General features: G+C 43.5%; 1 protein-coding gene across 2 annotated transcripts in view; it reads right to left on the minus strand.

The window, feature by feature from the left end:
* scube1 (signal peptide, CUB domain, EGF-like 1) overlaps positions 1-24589 on the minus strand; it is a 140626-nt gene extending 116037 nt beyond the window's left edge. For both annotated transcript variants that reach the window (XM_069192888.1, XM_069192887.1), the window contains exons 1-3: positions 24177-24589; positions 19875-19997; positions 37-162 (exon numbers count right to left, since the gene is read on the minus strand). In XM_069192888.1, the coding sequence (XP_069048989.1) occupies positions 37-162; positions 19875-19997; positions 24177-24264 (337 nt within the window). In that variant the 5' untranslated portion in view covers positions 24265-24589. The remainder of the gene's footprint in view (positions 1-36; positions 163-19874; positions 19998-24176) is intronic.
* Positions 24590-27742: the final 3153 nt, after the last annotated feature.

Below are 27742 nucleotides of genomic sequence, written 5' to 3' on the forward strand. Positions count from 1 at the left end.
CTGCCATGAGGATGCAGGGAGATGCTGCGTACTTACCCATACAGTTGTGCCCATCATGTGCCAGCATGAAGCCATCGTAGCATGTGCACCTGTAGTTGCCAGGAATGTTGATGCACTCGTGAACGCAGCCACCAGTGTGGTCGTTGTCACACTCGTCGATGTCTGGAAGACAGGTAGGAGGACAGTGTTCGTGAGAGGGGTGCCTACAGAGGGCAGGACTTGAGCCTGGCACCAGAGGTAAGGTATGAGGGGGGCTCTGGTGCAGCCTGGGCTTTGGACTCTGGAGCCCCAACAGGCCCTGGCAGACAGCTGTGGTGGCTAAAGCTACAACAAGACTCACATAAACGTGCTTATTTACACCCTTCTACATGGGTGTGAGCATTCTCCTGAAATTTCCAACAGTATATTCCAGAGGCAGATAAAGAGATGATGGAAATGCATAATGCATCTGCCTCAGGTTAGTGTCAGTGGAGAGTGTGATACTCTATCAAACCTGAACACTCAACACTGTACAGCAAACACGCAAAATATTCATTCTCAAAGCAGATTAAATAGGCGGTTTTGCAATCTCCCGTTAAATTAAACAAACATTAGCTTGACATCTCTTGGAAATGTTTCTTTTCTGTTCCACTGAAACAGAATAGAATAGCTGCAGCATTTTTACTCATGCAGCTGATCTCGGAATGCATTGTCCCCTATTTGGCTACATGTTGTACATCTGCACATGTACATTTTTCTTTTGCTTTAATTTTAAATTACTTTAATGTTGAACTTATTATGTTGTATATGCAGCCATATCACTATGCAGCTCACAACTGGCAACCCACTGGAGCTCAGCAGGTGTGAGCCTGGTCAGTACCTGGATGAGAGACCTCCTGGGAAAAACTAAGGCTGCTGCTGGAAGAGGTGTTAGTGGGGCCAGCAGGGGGAGCACATCCTCTGGTCTATGTGGGTCCTAATGCCCCAGTACAGTGACGGGGACACTGTACTGTAAACAGGCGCCGTCCTTCGGATGAGGCGTAAAACCGAGGTCCTGACTCTCTGTAGTCATTAAAAATCCCAGAGTAGGGGTGTAACCCCGGCGTCCTGGCCAAATTTCCCCCTGGTCTTTACCAATCATGGCCTCCTAATAACCCCCATCTATGAACTGGCTTCATTACTCTACTCTCCTCCCCACTGAGAGCTGGTGTGTGGGGAGCGTTCTGGCGCACTATGGCTGCCGTCGCATCATCCAGGTGGGGCTGCACACTGGTGGTGGTGGAGGGGATCCCCATTACCTGAAAAGCGCTTTGAGTGGAGTGTCCAGAAAAGCGCTATATAAGTGTAAGGAATTATTATTATTATTATTATTATTATTATTATTATTATTATTATATGTTGCACAGTGTTGGCTGACTTGGCTGTCTCAGAGATCTGAATCTAAGTGGGAGTGGAACAGTGGAACAAACTGTAAAAAGACACCCTGGATTATTTCAAGAAACATCTGGATGAGATCCTAGGACTAATCACCTGCTTACAATCTAACTAAACAGGGTGGATGGCCCAGATGCCCTCTGTAACCATTCTTATGTTCTTAACTTCTAACTTAAATACACCAGTGACTGCTTGAGTACTGGCTTTCATATTACCACAGTACTAGTACAGATTTGTGTTTCTAAAACAGGATCATTTTCTTTGCACTGAGCAGAGGACATCCTCCACACTACAAAACCAAGCAAACTGATTAAACGTAATATTCCTTCATGAATGAGAGTCCTTAAAACGTCAGGTAAATTTTGAGATCCACAGTACTACAGCAGAACTGTTATTGTCGTGTTTATCTTCCTTGATGGTGGAGAACATGAAGCACTTGAGCAGCTGTATCGCAGGAAGAGGAGATCCTGGGACATCATCACTGGAAAGGTTCTAGAGACGTTCCTGACACCGACCAGGAAAGTTTAACTATCAGGCTGTGTGCTTTATTGAGCATCACAGGTGACAGATATGGAGCATTTAGGTGCAGTTTTCTACTCAAGTCATGTCGGTGTGAAATTAGCACTAATTGGAAGAATTGTCTGTAGCCTTTCATCTAAACTCTGATCAAATCTGTTGACATTTATCATAAAATACAATTCTATTCACAGTGGTAGGGAAGGGGTGGCTTGTTCATTAATTTAAGATATTCCTTTTACAGGGGAAAGGTAAAGGCAGTTTTTAACCTGAAATCTTCAGATGGGCACTCCATATATGTAGGCTGTATGAAAATTCAATTCAAATAATTTTAGTCTATTAATCTATTATTTTTGCTCTGTCAAGTCTCCGATAGACAGAAATGTGTGAAATGTCTACACTTACAGTACATGAAAAATAACTCAATGTGAATTTTAGCCAGTTACACATTAATTCAGGTTCTCTGTTCCATCCGATTTCACACATACAGAAAAATGTGTTCACAACTCTTTCACCAGATTATTTTTCCAACGTCCTGGTTAATATTCGAATTTGGCGCAAACTTGATTTTCATTCTAACATATATACAAAAGATAATGGTAAAATACTTTCCCAGCTGTGAGAGTCTTGAGAAGAGACAGGGTGTTCAGAGATTCTGCACACTACCTGGGACATTTGACAGCAATTACAAAAGGAAATCTCAGATTAGCACATTTCCTTCATCAAAAACACATGACAAGCGGTTTGCTCTTGTGCGGAGCACAAACGTCTTGTTGAACCGCCGCTCACATCAATTCAGCATTGCTGGACTGCATGCTCTGTTGCATGTAAAGAACATGTTGCATGTAAAGAACACATGACTGTATTAATTGGAGAAACTTACTAATATGCACATTTGCTCTTACTGCGAGGTAAAAACTACAGTAGAAACACATTAAAAAAACAATGCAAGTGTTTCTTAATTCTGTGCACTCAAACTGAATAGCAAAAATGGTTTCTGGCACTTTAGTTATCTTATGTTCACCTTCAGTCTTCAAGAACAGTCTTAAGCCTATATCAATGGAATCGTTAACATCTTACTGAACCAACCTGAACAATGATCCACTTAGTGTTGCAGCGTACTGTGTCATTCGCACGCAGACTGAAGGCAGGTGGGCGTTTGCTTTTTGTTATTAATATGGTTTACATACATACAATTCAGTTACAAAGGGCTGCACCAACTGCCCCTGTAAATTCGGAACAGGCACTGGGTGTGGTTACTAATGCAGAGTGGCTGATGTGTGAAAAACTGTAGCGCAGAATCTCGCCGGAACAAACAAGAGCAGGTGCCCGATGCATCACAAAATGGTGACCTCTGTCAAGGTGGCCGCGAAGGAAGCACGAGAAAGCTTCCAAACAGGAGGAGGCAATCCTGCACATTTTCCTCATTTGGGAATCCAGTAGTTCATAGATCCCTGGAACCTGTCTTGAAAAACACAAGGGTTTGAGCTTCGGCAGAATGGCTGGGTAGCGTGTTCCAGACCACTGGCCAGGTAAAGAAGTGCCTCCTTCTTTTGTGAAGGCACTCCCACCGTGTTTCCCGTTTTGTCTTCCGGTTTGTGTTTCACTGTTCACTCTGAAGAAATCTGCCAGGCAGACTTTGTCAAGGTGTTTGAGGATGAAAACTTGTCTCACGTCCCCTCATGACCTTTTCTGTTGAAGATGAAAGTATTCATTTCCTTCAACTTGTCAATTAGGGGAATAGTTTAATCCCCTAAACAATATCTGTATCTGGTCGCTCTTCTCTGGATGGAATCTAGAGCAGAAATATATTTTTATAACATCATACCTAAAATACCATAAAACACAGCATTTTAAGTGAGGTCTTCCGAGTGCATTAAAGGATTTAAAAATAACATGATTGATTTTTCTACACTTTTAACTATAGTCCGAGCACACTGCTTGTCTTTGTATTGCGTCCCCACATTGCCTGGAAGATTTGCTTGTCCTTCTAGTTTGGCATCATTTGCAAATCAGAGTAGTTTACAATCTACTGTATATCAGAATCTAGACTACTGGCATAAATAAGGAAGAGTAGTGAGTGGTCCTAATACAGATCCCTGTGATCGTCCACTAATTACATAACCCAGAATTGAGCTTTTACACCTTCTCTCAATTCTTAATCCACACATCATCACCATCACTTTCAATAACCGCTTATCCAGTACAGCAGCCCAGAGCCTATCCCAGGAGGCACTGGGCGCAAGGCGGGATACACCATGGATGGGACACCAATCCATCGCACGGCAGACACAGACACAAACATGTCTCACACTCGCACCAGGAACAACTTGCTTCAGGTCCTGTCATTACACTTCAAGTGGGTTCATGTCCAGACTTTGACTTTGCCAATCTAAAATGAGATTATTATTCTTCAGTCATTCTGCAGTGTCTTCTGTCTGCTGGTATAGATCACTATCTTCTTTCAGCTCAGCTTCAGCTGACAACTGGCTGGACTGACGTCCTCCTCCAGATGTGCTGATACAACACTGGATTCATGGTGACAAGCCCATGAAGCCCATGACTCAGGACCAATGATGACAATGATGATGAGTCCTTCTGGTCCTGAGTCAGCAAGCAGCCCCAAACCCTGATCCTCCCTCCTCCCCGCTTGACGGCTGGGGCAAGGCTCTTCTGTTGGAAAGCAGGCTACTTAAGCTATGTGAGTATACAACAACAACACAAGAACAGCGAGCGCAGTTTGTAAATACAGTCGTCGAGCAAACCACAGTGTTTATGTGTCCCAGGACTTACTTTGCTAAATATTTGGTGTGATACTATTGGCAAAGAAGCAAAATACAACAGTGGTTTCTTATGAGCTGTTCAGGAAATGTGATTTCTACCCAAAAGAGAAACAGTGCTGTAGAGACATAATGGTCTATTGCTTAATGAGCGTTTCCGATGAACGGAAAGAAATGTTAATCCCTTTTTTATCTTAACCAATTTATATTGCATCATTGTGCAGATCAATACATTTCAGAAATGGTAAGTTTGTGTAGACCTACTGTTTATACCGGGGACACAATGTGCCACTACCATTACAACCTCCCACAAAATTGTCAGTGAATTCAGGGAGACAGAGACTGAGACAGAGCTGCAGCTTTTAAACACCTGGCCCTGACAGGAGCTACAGGAGCTGTGGAACCAGATTCAAAGCTACTGGGTCACTGCAGCAATATTGCCTGGAAGCAAATCCTGGACCCCTTTACATGCCTTCTTCTGCGTGTTAGATTTGGCTTCTCAGTGTGGAGGAGACTGCGAAGTTGCGAGCACGCTGCCCAGCGCAGTCCTGACTTCATACTCCTCACACAAAGCGAACACTACAGGAAGGCAACCAGCAGCAGGACAGCTTCCATCCCACTATTACAGACCTGTTCAGTTCACATGTCGTACTGATGCCCCATATCTGCCCTGAGCAGCAAGATCTGCATTTAGCACATGTCATAAGCCCAGAGTATTAACATTGCCTACAGACGGGCACATCACAAAGGAAAACTGGGGTTTGTTCTAGGAGAAATGGGTCTGCAGCTCCTTTTGGATTTTTGAAATCACTCATATTTAAAAAGGCACTAATATTTAAAAAATAAAATTCCGAATAAAGATCTAATTTAATGGATTTGAAATGGTCTTTTTTTAAAAAGAACGTTTGTTTTTTTCATTTTAGTAACAAAGGTTTTGTTTTGAAAGATTTATCACCGATGGGGTTATTTATGGAAACAAAGAGGGGGTAGCCAGAAACTGGCAACATCTGTTTCAAATCAAAAAAGCTGCAACTGCAGTGATTCCAATAAAAATGAATTAGACTTGATTTATCTTTTTTTTTTTAATTTTCACGGATCGGATACATTTAGCAGTTATGGAACAAAGCAAAGTTGAAAATGACAGGTGAAGGCTTTTGCAGAGTGGACTCAGATGTACACTGCCATTCCAAAATCCTAGACTAGACTTAAGGACAGCTTCTACCCTACGGCATCTTACTGTGCAATACCTCAGAAGTCAAAGCACCTCTGCACTCTGTGCTTTTGACTTGGCTACCAAGTATTTGTCACTATTTATTATTGACTGTTTTGTAATGTACTGTCTACAGTTCATGGTGTTTTCTGTTAATACTATGTTGTCTGCTGTAATGTGCGGGAATGAGAATCTCATTGGACATGGACATATGGAAAATAAACTCCTCTATCTTCTAATTTATGAAAACACGAGGCACAGAAATGTCCAGGAACATCATGTGCTTCTGCCCCGCATTCTGATGACAGAAAACGTAGCAGCCATGGCTAACTGGCGCACTCTTAACTACAATTATAAAAGAAGTCACCAGCAAGCTTTCTTCCACTGCAGGTGAAGGGGAAACCAGCCCAGCCCTGACATCTGAGGCTGCTCTAACTTGGCCTCAAGCTGAGCAGCTTCCTGATCCCGAGCTGTTACTAAAGGGCATCGTGACATCCGACAGCGGCTTCTACATCACACTGAGCCCCCTTTCAATTCCGACAGAAATGTTTATTCTTAACATCCAATCAACTGGATTATGTAGGCTCGCTCATTTTACTCCTGCTTCTCAGGCGTGTGCTTCATCTCCCCCGTGGTTTCGCTGCTCATTCCACACAGGGAAAAAATAGCTTCTTGGCAATCAGAAAGCTGGAAATGACTGCACAAAGACAAGGTACAAGAAGTAGGAAATATCGCCAGTTAAAATAGATCTCAATATGCCTTTATACATGACATCTGTCTCGTAAAAATTTGATTTGTTTTGAAAGTCGTTTTTTTTTATCTGTGAAAGAACTTAATACATTTTAAAGTGTAACAAGAGATGTAAAGAATTTAGAGAAGTCCAACAGCAAACTAACCACAGATATTTACCTGAGATAAACAGAACACTCATTTTGACCAATTAAATAAAAAACACTATAAACTTCAAGCACTCTGAAACTACCAAATGAGCTCGGCTCAAGTTCACTCTACTCCATTCGAGCGCTGGAAATGTGCCGCAGGCTGATAAAAACAGACATACAGTATTGCACAGTAACTGAAAAGACATCTCTGCTGCTCGTGTCCCTTGTCTTTTTCCAGTTAGACTCCTGAAGAGCGCTAAATAAAGCACAGTGACTTCAGGGGCTGAGCTGAGCCACCAGCGGGGAGGAGTTTCAGCACTACACTGAACACTCAACCCTCTGGACATCTCTGTCAGATGAAGACTAAGTTCTCTAAGAACTGTGTGTAAGAGTTGTTATGGTCCAATTCCCTATATGACAGGTAATCACACTTGTTAGAAATATACAGTAGTTTTTACTTCTTGGTACTTAAGGGGTATATCATTAATATTAAATCTTGAAGACGGCACAGTTTCAATCACCATGAATAGATTTTTTTAAAATTTAAATGAATGTCTGTAATATACCGTTATCTTCACTTCAGGTATATAAAGGTATCCTCACATGCAAGTGAGCCATTCCATTACAGAAAGAAACAAACTCTTGCATTCACATACTGCAAATGAAAGACTCTTGCGAGATCGTGATATATTCCGTCAGGCTTAAGTAGCAAATAATATTCGTAATATACATTACTTCACTCATTCAAAGAATGAACAAAACTAAAGACGTAAATAAATAATTTATTAAAGTCGGACTCCTATATTGAATAAAGTTAGAAAAAGGATGGATGGACAGATAATTTGAATGAAGAATAGAAAAGTCATGAGCGCATAAGTATTCATATTTTGCTCTGCCAAATCTAAATTAATTTAGGTGTGCAATATTACCTTAATGAGCCGCATAATTAGATGAATGACATTTGTATGAAGCAACAGAGGTTCACATGATTTCAGAATGAAAACACAACTGTCTCTGTGGGGTTCCTTGGTCAGGTAGTGAAGTTTAAGCAGAGACTTGACTATGAAGCTCTCAAAGCTTCAAAGTCAGGTATAAAGTCATTGATTTGCACAGACCAGAGAAGGGTACAAAAAATATCCAAGTCTCTGAACATCCCTCTCATCAATAATCAAGAAATGAAAGGTGCATCACCCAGACACTGCCCACATTGGGCAATCCCTCCAAAACGACCAGCTGGACAAGGACTAAGCTGGTGAGGAACACCACTGTGAGGCCAAAGACAGCACTGAAAGAGCTACAGAGCTCAGTGGCTGAGATGGGAGAAAATGAGCATCAGTCAATAAGTTCCTTGTCACCCCACAAAACTGGCTGGTTTGGGAAAGCGAAAAACCCATCTCATATCCCACATAGAGTTTGCACCAAAGCGCCCAAGTATTCCTGCAAAAATGTAGCAAAAGGTTCTGTGGCCCAGACAGATTAGAACTTTTTGGTCTAAATGCAAAGTGTTACTTTCAGCACAAACCCAAAACAGCATATTATCCGGGCAACGCCACTCCTACAGTCAAGCACAGCAGGGGCAGCTATCATGCTCTCAAGCTCTGGGGGTGCTTCTCCTCAGCAGAGACTGAAAAGCTTGTTGGGACTGATGGAAAAGTGGACAGCACAAAGTACAGGAAAAAACTACAGAGCATCCTGCTTCACTCTGCTAAAAACTGAAAATTGAGGTTCAAATTTGCCTTCAGCAGGACAATGATCCAAAGCGAAGGCCAAATGAAGGCCAAAGCGACACAAGAGTATCTTAAGAATAAGGAAGTTCACATCCTTGAGTGGTCCAGTCAATGTCCTGACTTGAGTCCAATTGAGAACCTGTGGAAAGGCTTGAAAACTGCCGTCCATAAGATAGATATTGAGCAAATCTGCCAAGAGCTGAGCAAATGTTGCCCCCAACCTGTGTGCAGAATTGGTAGAGACTTACCCAAAAAGATTTGAGGCAGTTTTGCTAATATTTACTGTAGCCCCACCTGGGAGACACATAGCAGGCCCTCTAAGCAACAGATAAGGTGGAAAAGAGAGAAATTGCTTCACCGGCAGACTTAATGGGGAACCTTAGAGAGTTCAGACTGTAAAAGCCCCAAGTGGAATTTATCCAGAACACCAGGGTGAGCACCCATACCCATGCAAATTGTATCCTGAGATTGTTAGTGACTAAGTGGTCAGATGTTCAGTTTAATGTCTTATCTGAAGGTCAACAACTCCCACAGCACTGTGTCTCTGGTCAATTTACGGGGTCTTCCATCCCGTACTGACCAGGCCAGCCTGTGAGATGGTGCCATGCTGTCCTGGAGGTGAGCTGACCAGGCACTCTGAGCGCATCAGTGCACCTGCCTTCCTGTGTCAGTCTACCAGGAGCTCAACCATCCCGCACAGGGGCATCTAATGTAGGGAGGGGCTGCCCCTGATCCTGCCACATCCACATCCTGCCACATTTGTTAGAAATCCCCTTTAACAAGTCAATTTCGGTGGCTCTGTGGCTCAGGATCTGCGCCTGTGGCTGTATCCCGCGGCCGGCAGAGGAATCCTACTCCGTTGGGCCCCTGAGCAAGGCCCTTCACCCCAGCTGTGCGGTATAAACGGCTGACCCTGTGCTCTGACCCCAAGTTTCTCTCCCTGTCTGTGTGTCTCATGGAGAGCAAGCTGGGGTCTGTGAAAAGACAAATTCCTAACACAAGAAATTGTATAGGGCCAATAAAGTGATCTCTCTCTCTTTCCTGGCGTACCTTTCTTATATCAGTTTCTTTATAATGTAATTAATTCTTACTTTCAGAGAAGATTTTCCAGGTTGAAATCTCCTGTACGTCAGTTAGAACTTTGTTAAACTCTTAGCCTTTTAGTTCATTTTCAATCAGAAAGATCCTTTTTTCTCCCAAAGCTCCATTTCAGGGTCTCTGATGTCTTACTCCCCTTCCTCACATGATCTCTGAGCACAGCAACATTACTTAATGATCTCAATTCATAATGATATTTTTCTAAGCTCCAGAATATTGTCCTTTGCTGAATAAAGGAATTTAAGTGAAAGACGAGGGAATATCTTGTATTTTGTATGCACCAACCAGTGACATAATCTTCTCCCAGTATTTAAAAGACAGAAGACATCACAGATTGAAATTGTAGTTTGTCCAATGAACTGTAAAACAAGCAGGAGACCTCTAAAAAAATCATTTTAGGTGAAAAGAAATTGTCAGTTTGCTTGGACTAAACTTCACCAAAGTCAGTAAAAACTCCCAAACCACTAGTTACTATACTTATTTCCAGTCTCGTGCAAATCTGGCTGCGTGTATATCAAACTCAGAAAAGAAACGAAGAATCGCCCTCGTACTTGTTCCAGGGATCAGTGTGCTGAAATGAAGGAGACACTAAAGACAAGATTCCTACTGTGTCTGATGGCATCTTCTACCTTGTAGGGCTTTCATGACGGAACCCCATGGCAAGGAATTGTGGGAAAACAGGGAGCTGAGTGGGAGCAGTGAAGTTTATTCACAGTCTAGGTGCACTGCCTGCAAAGTCCACACAAGAGTCTTGCTGAGTATTGAAAGAGCATTCATTATTTCATAAGTGCTGTGTACTGAGCAGAAGCCAACATTTCAACATCCTGTGAGAGCTTGTGGGCTGACAGCCTAAACTAATTTGGTTGATTCAAATACCCCTTAGCTGCATACATGATGGACAAGTTGATAATTTGTTTGTTCATCTCCAGGGCTAAAGAAATCAGCCCACATTCAACAGCAGAGTGCCACAGCGAGAGACTTGAGGACAGACACTTCGAGAAAGTGAGCAGGACTCGCGCCAGCTGTCCCAGCGAGAAGACCCAGCGAGAGCCCTTTGCCAGCACTGTTCAGCTCCCTCCGAGAAAGAAGGCGCCTTCAGTGTCGTTCGAGAGACTTGGTGGTGCATGTTAGCAGCTAATTCCAGACATCAGGGCTAGGAAACTCCACTCTTCAGGAGTCACATTCCTGCACGTTTAACAGTACTTCTCACTTGGCAACTGATTCAGACACAACTTTCTATTCAATTCTTTAATTCAGTAATTAAGACCAGAGGTGGCACAGAAACCACATGCACTCAGAGGGACCCTCAGACCCACAGAGAGCGGAGTGGCCTGAGATAACTGGAATTCGCTTCATTCCCTTTCTACCCACACGAAAGGGCTGGAGCCTGGAGGCAGCGGGACGTCCCTCACTCGGTGTACGAACGGATTTAGTTCCTCGAAATCTTTTTCGGAAGGTGAAAACTCGTAAAACCTCAAATGAAATTTCAATCCCTTTAAATGCAAAACTTTGCAGTGCATTCCCAAGGCCTAGAGAATTCCCCAACCATCAGTATTTTACACTAGCACGCCCTATTAATCGTCCAAGTAAGAAGATCAATGCTTGCTTATGTTAGTTAATCACCATATTTACATATGAGCTGTAAAAATTCTAAGAACACAGATGTGCTGGGGAACTGCTTTTGGGAAACTATAAAGATCACAATATGATAGCCTTATCCTTTCATCTACACAAGGCACACCTACATTGGAGTGAAAATCTCTTCATAACTGCCAAAAACTGGTATTGAAATGCATTCTTCAGCAGAGCAAACATTCGTACACTGCGAGTTTGAAAAGTGAGAGTTGGCTGCGTTTGTACAGCTTGATTTGTTGACCACATTAACAGTTTCAAGAGCACAGTCAGTCCAGACAAGATGGTAGCCTTGTCTGGACTACATTCCCCAGACTCCTCTGGGGGAATGAGCTGCTGGTCCCAGTCACATGACCAGCTGCACAAGCAAAGGAAGCCACAGACTGATTGAACATGTGGAACAGCAACACCTTTGAGTTGTGTGAAACTGATGTTGTGAGTTTTAGAGGGAGTATTTTTGGGGTAAAGTGTCGGTGGGAGATGTGGTTTTGAAGAGTCTCAGAGTGAGGCTGCTGTGTTGCGAGTTGTTTTCAAGCCACTGAGCAGTTTATCTGCCAAGTAGGTTGGAGAGGAACTTTAAAGAAGCTCAAAAAAGAGCTCAGGCTTTTGTTTGTTTGTGGTGAGGATTTTTTGTTCCCTGCACTATAAATTAAATAGCACTGGTTTTAACCTTACAGATGTTTGTGTGTCCGTTGCCCAGTTGTCTGTCTTAGAGAATCCCATTACAGTGTGCTCAGCAGGCTTTCACACAGGACACTGGAATGAAAAATCCTGGAAAGATGCTAAAATTAAGAAAGCATCGACTGGTATTAATGGAACAAGTTCACATCACTTCATTTGAAGCAAAAACAAACGGTATGAAATTTTAGTCCATTACCTAATTCCTCCAGGGAATCTGACTGCGAAAAATCTACAAAAAAAATAAAATTGTTTCTAGTTTTATCTATGATGACTTTGCAAAAATACCTCGCTGTGTAGGAATAAATACTTTATGTGCAATGCTCTGTAAAAGACCATAATTCTAATAAATCTACTACATGGATGATCTGTTTTTCTATCAACAAGAAATTCATTTGTGAGCCTCTTTTTAATTTCATTTGATTCGAACCACCACAGCCTCCTCCCAGGTAATAGAATTTCTGGAAAAGCATCAGTACGGCCCCGGACTGTAGATGATCAGACTTTCAGTCACCACGCAGCAAAATCATTGGAAGAAAATTACATTTACTGTTCAATGTGTTTTGTTTTTTTTTAATGAGAACTGCAAGCAGTATTTTAACCCCAAACTGCCTTTTAGTCTCCACGGTCATCTTTCCAGCCAGACATGAAGGTGGCCCTACAGCCACTACTCAGGGCCTGATCACCCCACTAGTAAAACTAATCTTTTCCCTTTGTCCGTGGAAAAAACAGTGAAGCAAGGAAATACTGCATTCTTTATTTTCAATTTAATATGGTCAAATGAGACCAAATGTTAAAAATAGCAGCCTAATAGAGGTACAGGTACAAGTTAGGGCTTAAGTATAATGCCAAACATTTCCATCATTATTCTGACTTTACATTTTGCTGTGGGCAATTGTATCTACAGTACTGGTTAAAACTAACACTAGTGCTGCTGTACAGGTGTTACACAAAAACACAAACACAAAAACAGATCAGTCTAAGCTAGCTATGTTTCACAGAGCTCATCTTTGAAACCCAGTTGAGCTGGTTGACCATGGCAACAGTTCAACATGAGCAGAAAGGAGAAACAAGCTTAGCTAACCACACATCTAAGAGTGTAACTTCAACTGAGCATCTAAGTGATACTGCAACATGTGGCAAGAGGTTTTGTGGACAAAAATTGACAAAATTGAAAACTTGTGGTCTAAATGCAAAGTTACGTCTGATGCAAGCCCAACACACAGGAGTGCATCATGCAGGCAACATCATCCCTACTGTCAAGCATGGGAGCAACATTAAGTCACAGTCCTGCTCCTCATGAAGAGTGTCAAGACTGATGGGAACATAACTGGAGCAAAGCACTTGCAAGACTTAGCAGAACACCTGCTTCACACCTAAAACTGGGACAAATATTCACCTTTCAGCAGACCCAAGGCATAAAGACAAAGCTACACTGGTGTGGCTTAAAATAAGAAAGTGAATGTTCTTGAGTGGACCGGTCAAAGTCTTGAAACCTACTGAGAAGCCAGCTTGAGCCAATCTGCCAAGAAGAAAGGTCAAACAAGGCAGCAAGCCAGTGTGCAGAGTTGGTAGAGACCCCCAGAAACGTGTGGTTGTAATTGCTGCCAAAGGAGCTTCCATCAAATACCAAGTTATTTTTGCAATCAACATACTTCAGTCTTTTCCTTTAGTTTCTGCTGACATTTAGTGTAACTTATAGTATCTTACCAACAGAAGTCTTCAGTTTGAGCATCCAGATTTTGAATAAAATATTAAGTTTAAAAAAATGTGTATGCACCATTTCACAGTTTCATAAAATGTGACGCCATAGGAGGCACTGTAGTCAGTCTGGGCCTGGGAAACCAGCCCTCAGATACATTACTGCCGGGTGTCTCAGTTATCACAGTGTTTTATAAACTGCATGATTGTAACAATTCTAGCTCAGGTGTTTTAGAGATTACATTTCATGAAGTGACTGATCTGAAAAAGGCCATAAGAAAAACCCTACACATCTAACTAACAAAAGGCCTACTGCCTTGTCTCTCTCACACCTGAAAAGGCTCCACGGCCGAAATGTCGTGTTTTTTCTCTCCTTTTTTTCAGCATGGAATAGACCTATTACTTGTTCCTTTGCAGCCTACGCATGCTGACGCAGCTACCCACCTTAACTTACTAAATAATTGGTTTAACTGTTTAACTGACTACTCAGGCTAGAACAGAGACTAGAAGAAACCGGGAAATTAGTCTGAGACCACTGTCCTACTGTGAAAAATTTGTTAGAATTATGCTACTGCATATTTGTGCATCGTAGTGCTAGATGGATGTGACTGCTCCGTATTTGTGGGTTCACAATCATGTTTCATGAGTTTGACTCTTTGGTCTTCACAGAATAAAGCAAGTTCTTGTCAGACTCGCACGCAGTCGAGAGCGATCTGATGTGTTGTGATCTGATAAAGGTCAGAGCTTGCAGGCTCAGAGCCCCGCAGCATCAATCCCCAGGCACGCAGCAGCTAACCCCCCTGTGTCAGACCATCGGATAGGAGCAGTCTGTGCTGTCTAGGTCTCCAGGGACTGACCTCACCTCAACAGGCTCAGGGCACTGCAAGTGAGGTGGATATGATGTCAGAAAATTAAGAAATATTATAGCCTTTTCCAGGTTCATCTGAAATATGGTCATTATCATCCAGTGTAACAAAATGTGTTTATGCACTGATCACCACATCATTGTATGAGTTTAGAAGGCCCAGATGTCGAATTTAAAAAAGCAGATGCTAAACACCAAATTAGGTTTTAAAGATGGAGGAGGCAATTAGATGGCTCTTTGAAAAATAAAAGACACCAAAATGAGCTGTAGGCTATAAATGAAGAAGCACAGCCATGAACATGGAGAGCAGTGTAGAAACACTGCTGGTCTGAGGCTGAGATTCAAACACGAGCAAAACACAAACAGGAGTTTTAGAACCTGTGACATCACTGGAGTCACTTATTTAGGATTTCCTTGGGCTGTAAATAAGGCTGTATTTCAAAGTTTCAGATTTGTATACACATATTCACCTACACTTATACTTCACCCACAAAAAAACTACATGGAACAAGGAGTGTGCGTTTTGGAGCCATGAGTTGTGGAATGAAACTGCTAAACCAGGGATGGATGAAGCATTTCTGAAACAGAGTGTGCAGTTCAGTCATTCCGGTCTTCAAGAACTACAGCACGATCCCCTGTCAGCATGCCAGGGATGTGAACGCCAGTTTGCTATAAGGACACCACGAATGTCAGTGACTCCAGGGGTTTTGTGCCTGCAGGGGTGACTGCTCTGGTGTGGGACGGGTGTGAGCGATACTACGTACTTTCACCAGCCCCCTGCTCATGACCCCTGCTCAGGTCTGGAAATGTCCCTGGGGGTCACCAGTCCACCCATCTCGCATGCCGGACCCGAGACATGGCCGGACCGCAGTGGAAGTGCGTCTGACCCTTCATGACTAGAGCATGACCTTGCACTGGCTGGACTCTCAGATCAGCTGCTCTGTTCATCACACTACTGTGCTGCAAAGTGACGATAACATCACCCCACTGACGGAGAGGCTGAAGGTAATACAGTTATCTAGTGGAGAACAGATTCATTAAAGACTCTGTTGAAGGACGAGGAGAATTACTGCTTGACAGAGAGGAATGAAGGGTGTTTGTGGGTGGGTTGCTCATTGGCCCAGCAGTGTGACTGGTGTTCTTGATGGCCCCACAGGGAAGATCTGGGCGTCCCTATCATTGATGTAATGACTCCATCGTCATGTCTAGTCTACTCATCTGATCTGGTTTCAGGACAACTGCTTGTTAGGACATTCCAGCTTGAAGCACATACAGCAGTTGATTATACTCATCAGTATAATCGCTGTACACTGTATATACACTAAAGTCTTGACATCTGCAAATTTAATATTCTCAAATTCACTTAGATGTGCCTCTCCCTGCCTCCTGCCCAAGTACAGCATCCACCTCTCAGCGTGGTCTTGTTTTAGCATTGTATTGAACGCTCCAGGTTCTGTGTCAGCAGTGTGGGGAGTGACAGGCTGGAGACGACTGTTCATGCTCTCTGCCAGTCTTACATCCAGTGCATTAGTACTTTAATAAGGGAGATTTACGGTACTCATATCTTTTAGGCATAAAAGACTACACACTGAAGCACATTAGGTGACGCTATAAAGGTGGACTTGGTTACATACAAATTTGGACATTCTTGATGACACCAAACCCTTACAAATGTTGAGACCCTACTGTATGCTGAAATCAAAGGGGTGCCCCTGGCAGTTCCGGTCACTGATAATTACAAGGAGCGAAGCCTTGTGCAGTCTCTTTCAGCCCGAGTGAGAATCTTCTGGGTAGTTTTGCCCAGTTAGGACAAGTTGTCTCAGTAGCTGCGGAACGTCTTGACTGACCAGTTATTTATGAGTCTGCCTCAACTCGCTGGTTTCAGTTTTCCTTTCCACACAGACGCATGCTTGTTGAACTCTCGCTGGCCACTTCTAAAGGCGTCGCTCGGGATTTTTAAGGGGGAAGTGAAACCTGGCATTTTTGCGCCAGTAATAACCTGTACTAAATCCAAGAAAGAAAACTTATTAGAAATGAAGAACGCGGATCGAAAAAGTTAAGACGAGGGCAACGCGAAATGGGCAATATCATTTTCATTGAAATCTGCTTTATTAATGAATTTAGTGAATGCGTTTTCTAAAGATCCTGATCTGGCTGATCTGGTCTGGGCTCCACACCTTTTCCAGGAAAGGTCTAGGAGGTCATTCACCTGGACAGATTACACAGCTGTCATATGCAAGAGTCACAGAGCCACCACAATTCCAAAATCTCAAAACGTTCACACGGAAGAGCATGCGTCTGTAGACGGACCCTGCACATCTTCTCGCAGTGGGTGAATTTGCTGAAGGTGAATGTCCTGCCTATTGAAAAACAATCCATGTCAGTCCTTTAATTATCTTATTGTTTAGGGTATAGACCAACCACGTTGCATAACCGGTAATAATACAACACGGAAGAAAACACACACTGTTTTAAATCCTTAATCCCACCATAAATTCTTTGAAGACAAATCCAAACTCTAGTAGCTGTCTGAAAAACATTCTTTTCTTCTGGTCTTGCTCCAAAGAAGGATCCCAGGGCTTTGAATTATGTTTTCAAACAACTACAAATATCTTTCACGGGGCTAGGAGAGAAATTGAAGAGCAGCAGACACAATTATGAAAGTAGAGATGTTGTGTGTATATAGTGTCTATTTTTAATTCACATCAAAGAAGGGGAGTGTAAGAAAGGACTTGATCACAAACAAAAGTCTTCTTAACGAGACATGTGCTTTGGACTGCAGGGTGGTTAAGGATGAAACATCTTCTGTTGTAAACATGACTCAGATGCCCCGTCGTGCTTCAGACACTTGTCTACAAAGAAGTCAGATTTCAGATACATCATATAATTAAACAATGTGGGCCGGATGGCTTTTTTTGTCACACTTTGTATCTGAGGTTTACAGCACAGAACACAGAACGAGACCACAGTCGCTGTGGGCATCTGATCCAGTAATTGGAACCAGTCTTTTGCTATATTGCCCAGAAGAATTCCTTCTGGAAGACTTAACAAGACATTTCAAGTTTCACCTGTCGAATTCTGCTTCTACCGCTGTCTGCATTTCCCAGGAAACTGGCCCAGAACTTTCACAAGCTCCTGTAGAGGTCTTTTCTGAGATACAGTATATTGACGTATTTCACACATTAGGAACGCTGGGATAAAACTGGGGTTAATTTGAAGAGAATGTCTAGAAACTCAATGTTCTGATACATATTTTCTGAGTACATATTAAAAAGATTCTTTAAAATTTACATATGACTGTAATGTGTCCATTACACAAATCTCATGTATTAGAGTCATAAAGTGTTGAGGCTTTCTGGAAAAACAGTGATAATGTCTTGTGATGCCGGAAATGGAAATTCAGTGTTAGAGTCATATATCCTTCTTCGACCTGACATCAATGCTCTTTTTCTTGGCACCTGATGAGGACACATTAGAAAGGAAAGCAAAACCACAGGGAAGCAGAGGACACTGGATAAGCTCAGCAGTGGCAGTGCCTCCCCCTTCAGCACCTTAGTAAATCAGATCGGTCATCAGATCGCAGGGGCTCAGCAAGGCTGGGCCTGCTCTGTCCTGGGACAGGAGTTCTCCAAGGAAAATTAGGAGCCAGGCGTTTGTGGATCGGCAGGGGGCACTACTCCCTCAGAACCAGAATGTGCAAACCATGGTCCCAGTATGGCGACTGGGACACAGCTGTAGAAGGTGCTGACCTGACTACTGGTCAGTTCAGATCCCATGGCACTGTTTGGACAAGCTGGGGTGTTAACCCCAGTGTCCTGGCAGAACTGCACCCTTCTGTCTGGGCTGCTCGCACAGCAGAGCTCCCTTCTGTAACACAGGTGGAACTGGACCTCAGTGGCAGAGGAAGTGTAGTCTCCTGTCTGGGTTTCTCTAGGATGAAAAGTGTCCTACAAGTTCAGGGAATCACTCTTGTTGTTCTTGGTGAGACACGCCATTGAAATTGCAGCTCTTTAAGGCATACTGAATATCGTACCCAGAGGTGTACTCTCTTATCTGTTCCCAAACACTGCCACAGCCCACTCACTCACACTGAAGAGCTGGTGTGGCACTACCAGGTTCACTGTGATAGTGTTGTGGCTATACTGTGAAAGCTGGTTATTTAAACTGGGATATGATTAAATGTATGCATTGCTTTAGTAGTAGTATAAACCCATTACAGACATGAATAGCCTTTTGCACCTGTCTAATCACTGGAGGACATGTGCCATTTGAAGACCCATAAATCACATTATGCGTCCTCAAATTACCCCTGTGAGATCAAATTGTCTTTAAACGTTTTTAACTAAACCAGGAAATGTGTCCAGGCTATACACAGACCAGAGAGATGAATCTCTGTTTGGCTCAATGAGCCTTTTTACTTAAGAAGAAAAGAAGATTCACACTTATCTCCAAGTGACCCAACAGGAAACACTTTGATAAATATCCTGGATCTACAGAATTTACAAAGAAAGCTCAGGAGGGAAGAGAACAGCCCAGATCAATTTCTCCTCAGCTGCCCCAACCCATGATAATAAATAACATCCTTTAATTTAAATAAAAAACCTACGAATACAACACCTGTCTCCTTCGCCTTCATATCCCACGCCCCTCCTGCTTCACAGCTCCACCTGTGCAGCCCCCTGCTCTGCAGCCAGGGGGTGGCACCTCAGCCAAGAGGGCTGAGCTAGATCTTACCATGACTAAACACTCTATCGATACAGCCAATGTGAGCTATCATTCTGTGTTACCACAAGACAAGCAAGTCAAGAAGTCAACAGGTTACAAATGTGAAACACACTGCAGACCCAGGGGCCACTCGAACCCCACCCCAAAATACAAGTGCTATCAAGACAACATCACTAAGACAGCTAACACAGCAGGCGTCTGCACAAACACAAACACACTCCATAAGAGGATGACAAGACTGTCATCTGCCTTACAGAAAAATTAGATCACATTTTGATCATACAAACTTTAAAATGAAAAGATAATCAGAACTTAAGTGAGGCTTAGCTTTTAAATTATTACACGATTTGTATTTTAAGAAAAAAAACAATGTTATCAATTTTAGCTTGAAATCATTTTTGAGTGAGTGGGCTAAAATGACTCCTCACGCAATCCCTAGTAATGTCAGCAGTGTTAATGGAGTAAGTGGAAACTGCTCAGAGCCGCTCTCTTCTTCAAGTTAATATAATACGAGAGCACCTTCTATAAAGACCCACTGTGAGAAGCCACAGGGGGTGCTTGCCAACAGACAGCAGGGCTGTGCATGTCTGATCGACAGCTTCAGGAATCTGCTAACTCACGGACACTCTCACCACACCCACGCCTTACCTTCACACTGCTTCCCATCTCCCTTGTAGCCTGGTTTGCAGATACACTTGAAGGACTTCTGGGTATTCTGGCAAAGGGCATCGATGTGACAGTCGTCCGTCCCCTCAGCACACTCGTCAGCATCTGTGCAAATCCACCAGGAAAGAGCAAAGCAGCTGTGACAGGGCTCGACTCAAATAGTCTCAGACGGGCTCTACCAGAGCTGGGCTACAGCTGCAACTGTGACGAGGCTCGACTCAGACAGGCTCTACCAGAGCTGGGTTACAGCTGCAGCTGTGACGAGGCTCGGCTCAGACAGGCTCTACCAGAGCTGGGTTACTGTATAGCTGCAACTGTGAAAGGGCTTGGCTCAGACAGGCTCTTCCAGAGCTGGCTTACAGCTGCAGCTGTGACCAGGCTCGACTCAGACAGGCTCTTCCAGAGCTGGGTTACAGCTGCAGCTGTGACGGGGCTCGGCTCAGACAGGCTCTTCCAGAGCTGGGTTACAGCTGTAGATTTTTTTATTTCAAGGCTTAAGATTCTGCTCCTAAGACATGAGTGCATGAGGGGCAGAGAAACACACCCCTCCCGTCTGAGAATGCCACATTTTTACTGGGAATGCATGTTTTCTCTAGGATTCCCGCAGTAAGAATGCTGTAGTTACTCAGCCAAAATCAACATTATCCATCATCATAAAAGTCTGGCTCAAATGCACAAAAGACTAATTCCTTGGTATTGTTCTTTGAAATTGCTGAAATAAAGAACAAAACTGGACAAAATGCGGACAAAACCAGCACAACCAAATGACATAGAATCACACGAGAACTCAAACCCTTTCGGTACACGGGGAGGAGACAGACTGTGAATCGACGTGTTGCTGGAGGAGACCAGAGTCTGTCGCAGGAGCAGGCAGAACCCACCCCAGGAGTTCCTTCCTACAGCAGAGTCTGGTCTGGACTAGCTAGGCCTAATTTTTCTGATCGATCTGTAACGAACTTCAATAGTATAATTAAATAGTGTGTGTTTCACAGAGCTGTGATGGAACAGGCTGAAAGGAAAGAAAACTGTTAATAATCAGTCACAAAAACTACTCTTAAAACTAATCAGACCCACTTTGTGTGTACTTCGCCTCAATTGTGCATCTTCACAAACTACTCAGACCTTACGGCAAGTCATTCTGATTTGGGAATCGGTTTTCAACAATGTGATTTTAGTTTTAAGGAGATTTACAAAAACAGGTAAGTATAAATGTTTTTTAAAGGTCCTCACATACAAAATCACAACACTAAAATGCATGATTAGTCCAAGATGGATTTCTTTCCATTTTAATGCTCTGTCAAACAGTGACACTAAAATAAATAACACTTTTGCAGAAAGCAAGACACTTTGTCCCACTTTAGGCTGGAAACCGACTCTAAACTGTTACACTTGATTGTGTAATCTGTGAAAGAAAGCAACATTTCTGGGCATTTTAAACGCACGTCTCTGGTAGAAACCCCTACACTACCGCAGTTAGCCAAACAAATGAGGACTTTGATTCCTGCGCAATACTAAATGCACACATGATGTGATGAATAGCTTTCCACTCAGACCCACACAAACCATTAAACCACAGTTTAGCTTTTCATTATAATGACAAACTTCATCGCCTGGCGATTGGCAGGCAAGCACTGACAACAACAAACACGGTTACAGTTTTACATTCACAGTTACCTTGTGCCTGTTTAGTTTCAAAGCACTGCATGTAATTTTAAGCCATTTTTCAAATATGGTTCAGGCCAATACTGACCACATGAATGACATCAAAGAGATGACTTCCATGTAGACATCACCAGTGGAGGATGAGATATCAGCCATTCATATTTTCTATCAAAAACAGCTGAACTTTGTATTTGCTTTTTGTTGTACCCACAATTTCACAATATAACACAAAAGTGTTTTTAGAATTCCTCATTTTATCCTATTTAATTAGATATTTTATGTTACCATAGTAAATTTGGGAAATAACAGAAGAAACTGGCTGTTCCTTCCTTAAAGCTTTGAAAATACCTGTGAGCACACAATGATTTTGATTGTCTTCTATTTTTTTCATGATTAGCTTGTTGTTTTTTTTTTGTCTTCATGAAATATTGTGAGAACTAGCAGGGAAGGTTGAGGAAAAGGCTTGACAAGATAATAACGGTACACCCGGACCGACGACACATCGACACGGACAAGACACTCATGATCAAACAACTGAATTAACAAACTTAAAAATGAGGAGGAAGTCAAGTTTAACTACAAATCTTGATGAAAAATGCCTTGATGAAAACTGTGCTTTTATAAAAAAGGACCCCTGTTCCTGGGAGACCCCTAAATAAATATCATTACACCAGGCCCCTCTGGCAGAACAAAGATTGATGTCTCTATGTCCAAATGAATTCAGCTGTTCTGCACTGGCTTGGGGCTGACTGACTTGTCATTAACGCGGGCAGTCACATCTGGGTCTTCTCAAGGGGAATTCTGCACTCAATAGCATCTCATTTCCCCATCTCATTATTACAGATCACAGCTACGGTCGGCATTGTGAGGAGACGTTTAGAACTTCTTGCACAACCCCTGTGTTTACATAACAATGTGCAACACTGCGGTGAAAGAGGGGGCTGTGCTCGGTCCTCTTTAGAAGAGACGCACTGCGATCCAGCAGCACATGACTGTGTCAGGGCAGCGGTCTTAAACACGCCACTTTTCGGGGACTCAGTCTTTTTACCAGGATCCTGGGACAGGTTTAAACGCCTGCTCTCAGGTGACATTTACTGAAGAAAAGGGAATCCCACGACTGACACAGGTAGAACAGGACACGAGTACACCTGAGGAAAGCTGGGTGCAGGAGACGGAGAGGGCCCTGCACACAGCTGGCTCTCAGACCCTTTGTGGGGCTGTCAGTGTCTGGGCAGGGTCACAACACCACTGCCGAAGAGCACAAACCACACAGCTACAGCTCCGACAAACAGCGGGTAAGAAATCAGTTATTAAACACCATAATCACAAAAATAATGTTGATGTGGTTCTCAGTTGAGAAATGGACTTGAATACTCAATGATACCTCATTTGGAGTCAAAGTATAGCTTTGCATTTTTAACAGTAAACCAATAAAGTCTCCCTGGATTGGCAGAAGAGTATCTGAACACAATTAATTACTTCAACATATGCAGTATTACAATCTGTTGTCATTATAACGCAATATGGGAGTTACATGCGATATGTAATTAATAGAGGTAAATCATTTATTTGTAATATTTAATATAGGCACAAGGCAGGACCAGTTTAGTCGCTGGAAGATTTTTTTTAAAGTTGCTAAGAAGGAGACGCGCTCGGCCGAAACGCCTCTCTTCATGTGGACCTGCTCCCAGGTCCTCTAGGGCCGGTCTGGGCTCGGTTCTCCTCTCCCGGGTCCCAGGGGGAGCACCGAGGCCAGGAGCTTGGGCGTTTCGTGATGCGCTCCGCTGGCTCGGCGACAGGAGGCGAAAGCGCCCTGTCAGATCTGGACTCATTAACTAGAACCCATCTCGCGCATTCGGCGGCGTGACTGCCCTGGCCGTCCGCACGCCGCCCGGAGAATTAAAACAACAACAACAAAAGCGCCCGCAGCCTTCCGCGGCATTAAACAGCGTAGCGGGACCAAACTCTCACAACGTGAAGCCAGCGAAGTCGCCGCTGTAAACCCAGAAGAGTCACCCCTGTAAGCCCTGAACAGCCCCAGGTCTGCGTGCCTCTGTTGAGAGGCGATGGAAGAAGCGCAGCGCCAGATGAGCTCCGACTCAAAGGCATCAGTTCCGCTCTTGCGGGACCTTCACCTCAGATGGACAATGCCTTTTCTTCTTGAATACTTATCAAAAATCTAAAACAAACCCGAAGTTTTACACATAGGTATGGTATTGAAAAATGTCGATGTCTGAGGTCAAACTACATGGAATCAGCGTTAATATACAGATTAAGATTATTTGCGCAGCATATACACACAAGAAAACACATAACTATTTAAAATGACTACCTTTTCTTTTTAGCAACACGTCCTCTACCCAGTTAAGGTGAAAATACGATTGTCCTTCTCTTGATCTGAGCTGGATAATGGTGTACATTCTAAAAGTTCATGCATTCATCTTTTTTTTTACACGGACATAATTCATAATGTAGCATGCCATTATTCGTTCAAATAAAACAAATCTGAATATTTCCTTTGCAACATTAAGATAAAGGTGATGGGAAAGTAGTAGTTATTATTTTTTTGTACATGATAGGGAGGAAAAGGCAATAGGAAAGAGAGAGGGGACAGCTTCTTACCTGCGAGTCCAACGTTTCCCGAAACAGCACAAGTATTTATGAGGAGGAAAAACAAACACAAGTCCCATGGAAAGGAGACAGTGCCCATGTTCACGCTGTGATTGAGCGCAGTTTGGGTTCTTGTTTCTGAGATAAGAGCGGTGCTCGGGGACCGGCAGAGCGAGAAATCCGTGAGCCCGACCAGCCCGGCGCCCTTCCCTGATTGGCCTGCACTCCTTTAAGGAGGAGATAGGAGGTTCAGGGGGAGAGAGAGAGGGAGAGAGAGAGGGGTGGGGGGGTAGTCCCATTCATTAGCTATGGGTGGGACCGGGGACGGGATCCGCCGAAGTTCATCAAAAAAGAATAGTGCGCCCCCCCGCGCGCTTAGTCCCCCTCGCCGCCGGAGAGACGTGAAATGTGTGAAGTGCGTTTAAAATCGACGCAGTCCGGGATGGGGAGAGAGAGAGATAAGCACGTTAACTGGTTTGCCCGTGAAAACAACTAATTGGCCACTCGCCCCGGCTTCATCAACTCGAGCTCCAGGTCGGGCTTGCCTGTGATGGGGTGAACGTACCCTAACGCGCCGTGCCCAACCACACTGGGAGGGAGTTTTAAGCAGGTTAAGAAACATGCGCTTCTCGATTCATTTCAGACAGGGCTCTGAGCGTCTTTTAGATGACCGGCACTCTGATTTGTCTGTGAGCCGAGTGAATACAAACACCAGTTTCTTATTAACAAATGGATGAGGTACACGCGTTCACGAGAAGGTAGAATGAGATCAAAACAATCTAAACTGACCTTGTTAGTCGTGCCAATGTATTTCATTCTTTCAGCGTCTGTGTAAATTCATTACAGCATGTGAAACTAATATCTACTTTGGCGTGCCCTTTTATCTATTCATATAAAAAATTGCTGGAAGCATAAAACCTCTTTAGCTATCTATTTTTATTTTTAACTTGACCTTAAAAAAGTTATTGAACAAGTCAAGAGAAATTGAAGAGCGTCCAGGGTCCTCCGAGGTCTTGAAATCCTCAAAAGTCTAGACTACCTTCGTGTGGCCATTGCGCCCTCTGCCGGCACGACCAGTACCGCACTCTCACCCACAGACCAGCAATCCTCTCTGAGGCGCCATCTAGTGGCCATGGATAGAGCGCAGCCGGGGACACAAGGTCGTTCTCCGTCCCCAACGGCTTTTGCAAAGCAGAGCCCTATCGGAGCAAAACGCATTATTTGACTAACTCTCATCCTTTGTACTAGGAAAAGCGAAAGGCAATGGAATTTGCTGGAAAGCTAAATATAAACGTATAAGGCGTTCTGAAATAAGGATTTTTAAGACCCTTTCAAGTTACAAACAAAATCTCTTTTGCCAAAACTGCAAAACAGTGATGATTATTACTGCAGCATTGACATGCTTTGGGCAGGGCTCTGAGCAAGCAGGTCAGGAAAAGGGAGTAATGCTCTTTATTGAGAGGTAAAGGCTTTCAGACGTTTAATCCACCTACAACAGCAGAGCAAACCTATAGCGGAGTGGTGGCTCTGTGGCTCAGGATCTGCGCCTGTGGCTGGAAGGTTGCTGGTTCAAATCCTGTGGTTAGCAGAGGAATCCTACTCCGTTGGGCCCCTTAACCCCAGCTGCTCCAGGGGTGCTGTATAAATGCTTCCCTCCCAAGCTTCTCTCCCTGTCTGTGTGTCTCATGGAGAGCAAGCTGGGGTCTGCGAAAAGACAATTTCAAGGCAAGAAATTGTATATGGCCAATAAAGTCATCTTATCTTATCTTGCAGCCAAGCTCACTGGGTCCAGCTCACAATGAAAGGAGGGACAACCTGGACTGACCTTCAGCACTGAGGTCCATGTGTGAAAGGTCACAGCTGTCCGTCCCTCACTCTAATAAAGCCTTCATCCAGCCAGATCACCCCACAGATACACACACTTGGTGAAATACACACCAAGTACCAAGGAAAGATCATTATAAAATATCTTTACCAGCGCAGGGAGAGGGGTCAGTCTGCTGCACAGTCCTCCAGTCTGTACCAGTGAGAGCTGGTACTCTGGCCCACAGTGGTCCAGAATGACCCAAACTGGCAAACTCTGACCCACACCGGCCCAAACTGGTCCACACTGACCCACACATGTATGTATTTTCTTATTAAAGATAATATTTTCTTTAATGAACTGGTATACATAATTGTAAAACTAGGAGACACGTTTAAAAAACCTTCACAAGGTCTACTGCACTTGTGTATTTTTCTCTCTCTGACTGCAGGACTTGAAGGTTGTTAAATGTTCCGAAGTGTTGCGATCAATGTTTGTTATGTCTTCATGTTTCACCACATCAAACAGAGGTCTGTCGATTCATGATTGGGTCAAGAAATCTTGAATGTACAGTAGCATCATTCCTGGGGGAGGGGCGAGAGAGAGCTCTTTTAAACAAGGGCTGATGCATCTGTTTACAAAGGGCTTCGCTTGTTGTAACAAGAGGAATGATCCCCTCAATTCGAGCTTAAAACTGTTGCCAACAGGCAGAATTACATCCTGGGCCGGAGTTATTTCCTCCAGTTTGTTACCACCAGTGAATTTTCTTGAACAGCTCCTGGATCGCTGCATTACCTTCTGTTATCCATCGGAACTCCCAGTGACTTCAATGGCGGAAATATTTGATGAGCTGGACAAGATCTCATTGCTTTATTTGCCCAAGTCTCTGAGAGGTCAAAATGTACAGGCAACTGGTAACTGCAATCGAGTGTTGGTGTCCAGAGCATCAGTAATGACAGAACATGGGGGACATTGAGAATGAAGGGGCCCTGGTTGCCACAGTATGTTCCTCCTGTTGTGGAGAGAGAGGGTGAGCTACAGCAGCAGAGTGGAGGAGCAGTCCAAGTGCTGGACTGGGAATCTGGGGGTTCAGATGTCAGAAGGACACATACCCTGCCGTAGGAATGGGTCTCCAAACCATCAGGGGATTAAACACAACTGGTCAAGGAGACACAGGAGCTTACAGGATGGTTTGGTATCTTTCAATAAGAGAGGTTCCTCCTACTGAACACATGCTTGTTAAACGTGTGTGTAGATACTGTATAAAAACTGACCCTTCATTAACTACATAATTAATGGAAGAATATACAGAGCCTTGCAAAAGTATGCAGACCCTTGCACAGTTTCCAGAATGTGTTGCTTCGAAGCTTGCAGTCATGACACTTTGAAATTGCAACATACGTTGTAAACATAACCTATTCCACATATTAAAAAAAACAACAAAAATAAGTAGTTTGAAAGAAAGCTCAAAGTTATGAGTAGTCGACCCCATCGCTGTGGCGAACCCAAATTAATTTGCAGCAGGTGCACAAAACTACCTTAACTAGAAACACAGTTAGTTGGATGGTCTCTCTGTGTCTGCAGTAATAAAGGTTCAATACAAAACACCTGTCACTTTCAAACACGGGTTCAACCAAGACCAAGAAGTTTTCGGAACATCTCAGGGATGAAGTTGTATAAAGCCAAAGATCAGGCGATTGGTATAAAAACTTTTCAAAGTCGTTTATGAGGTCGATCATTAAGAAGTGGAACAGATCAAGACACTGCCTAGGTC

The sequence above is a fragment of the Lepisosteus oculatus genome, chromosome 7 (genome assembly GCF_040954835.1).
Source record: "Lepisosteus oculatus isolate fLepOcu1 chromosome 7, fLepOcu1.hap2, whole genome shotgun sequence".
Taxonomy (NCBI): Eukaryota; Metazoa; Chordata; class Actinopteri; order Semionotiformes; family Lepisosteidae; genus Lepisosteus; species Lepisosteus oculatus.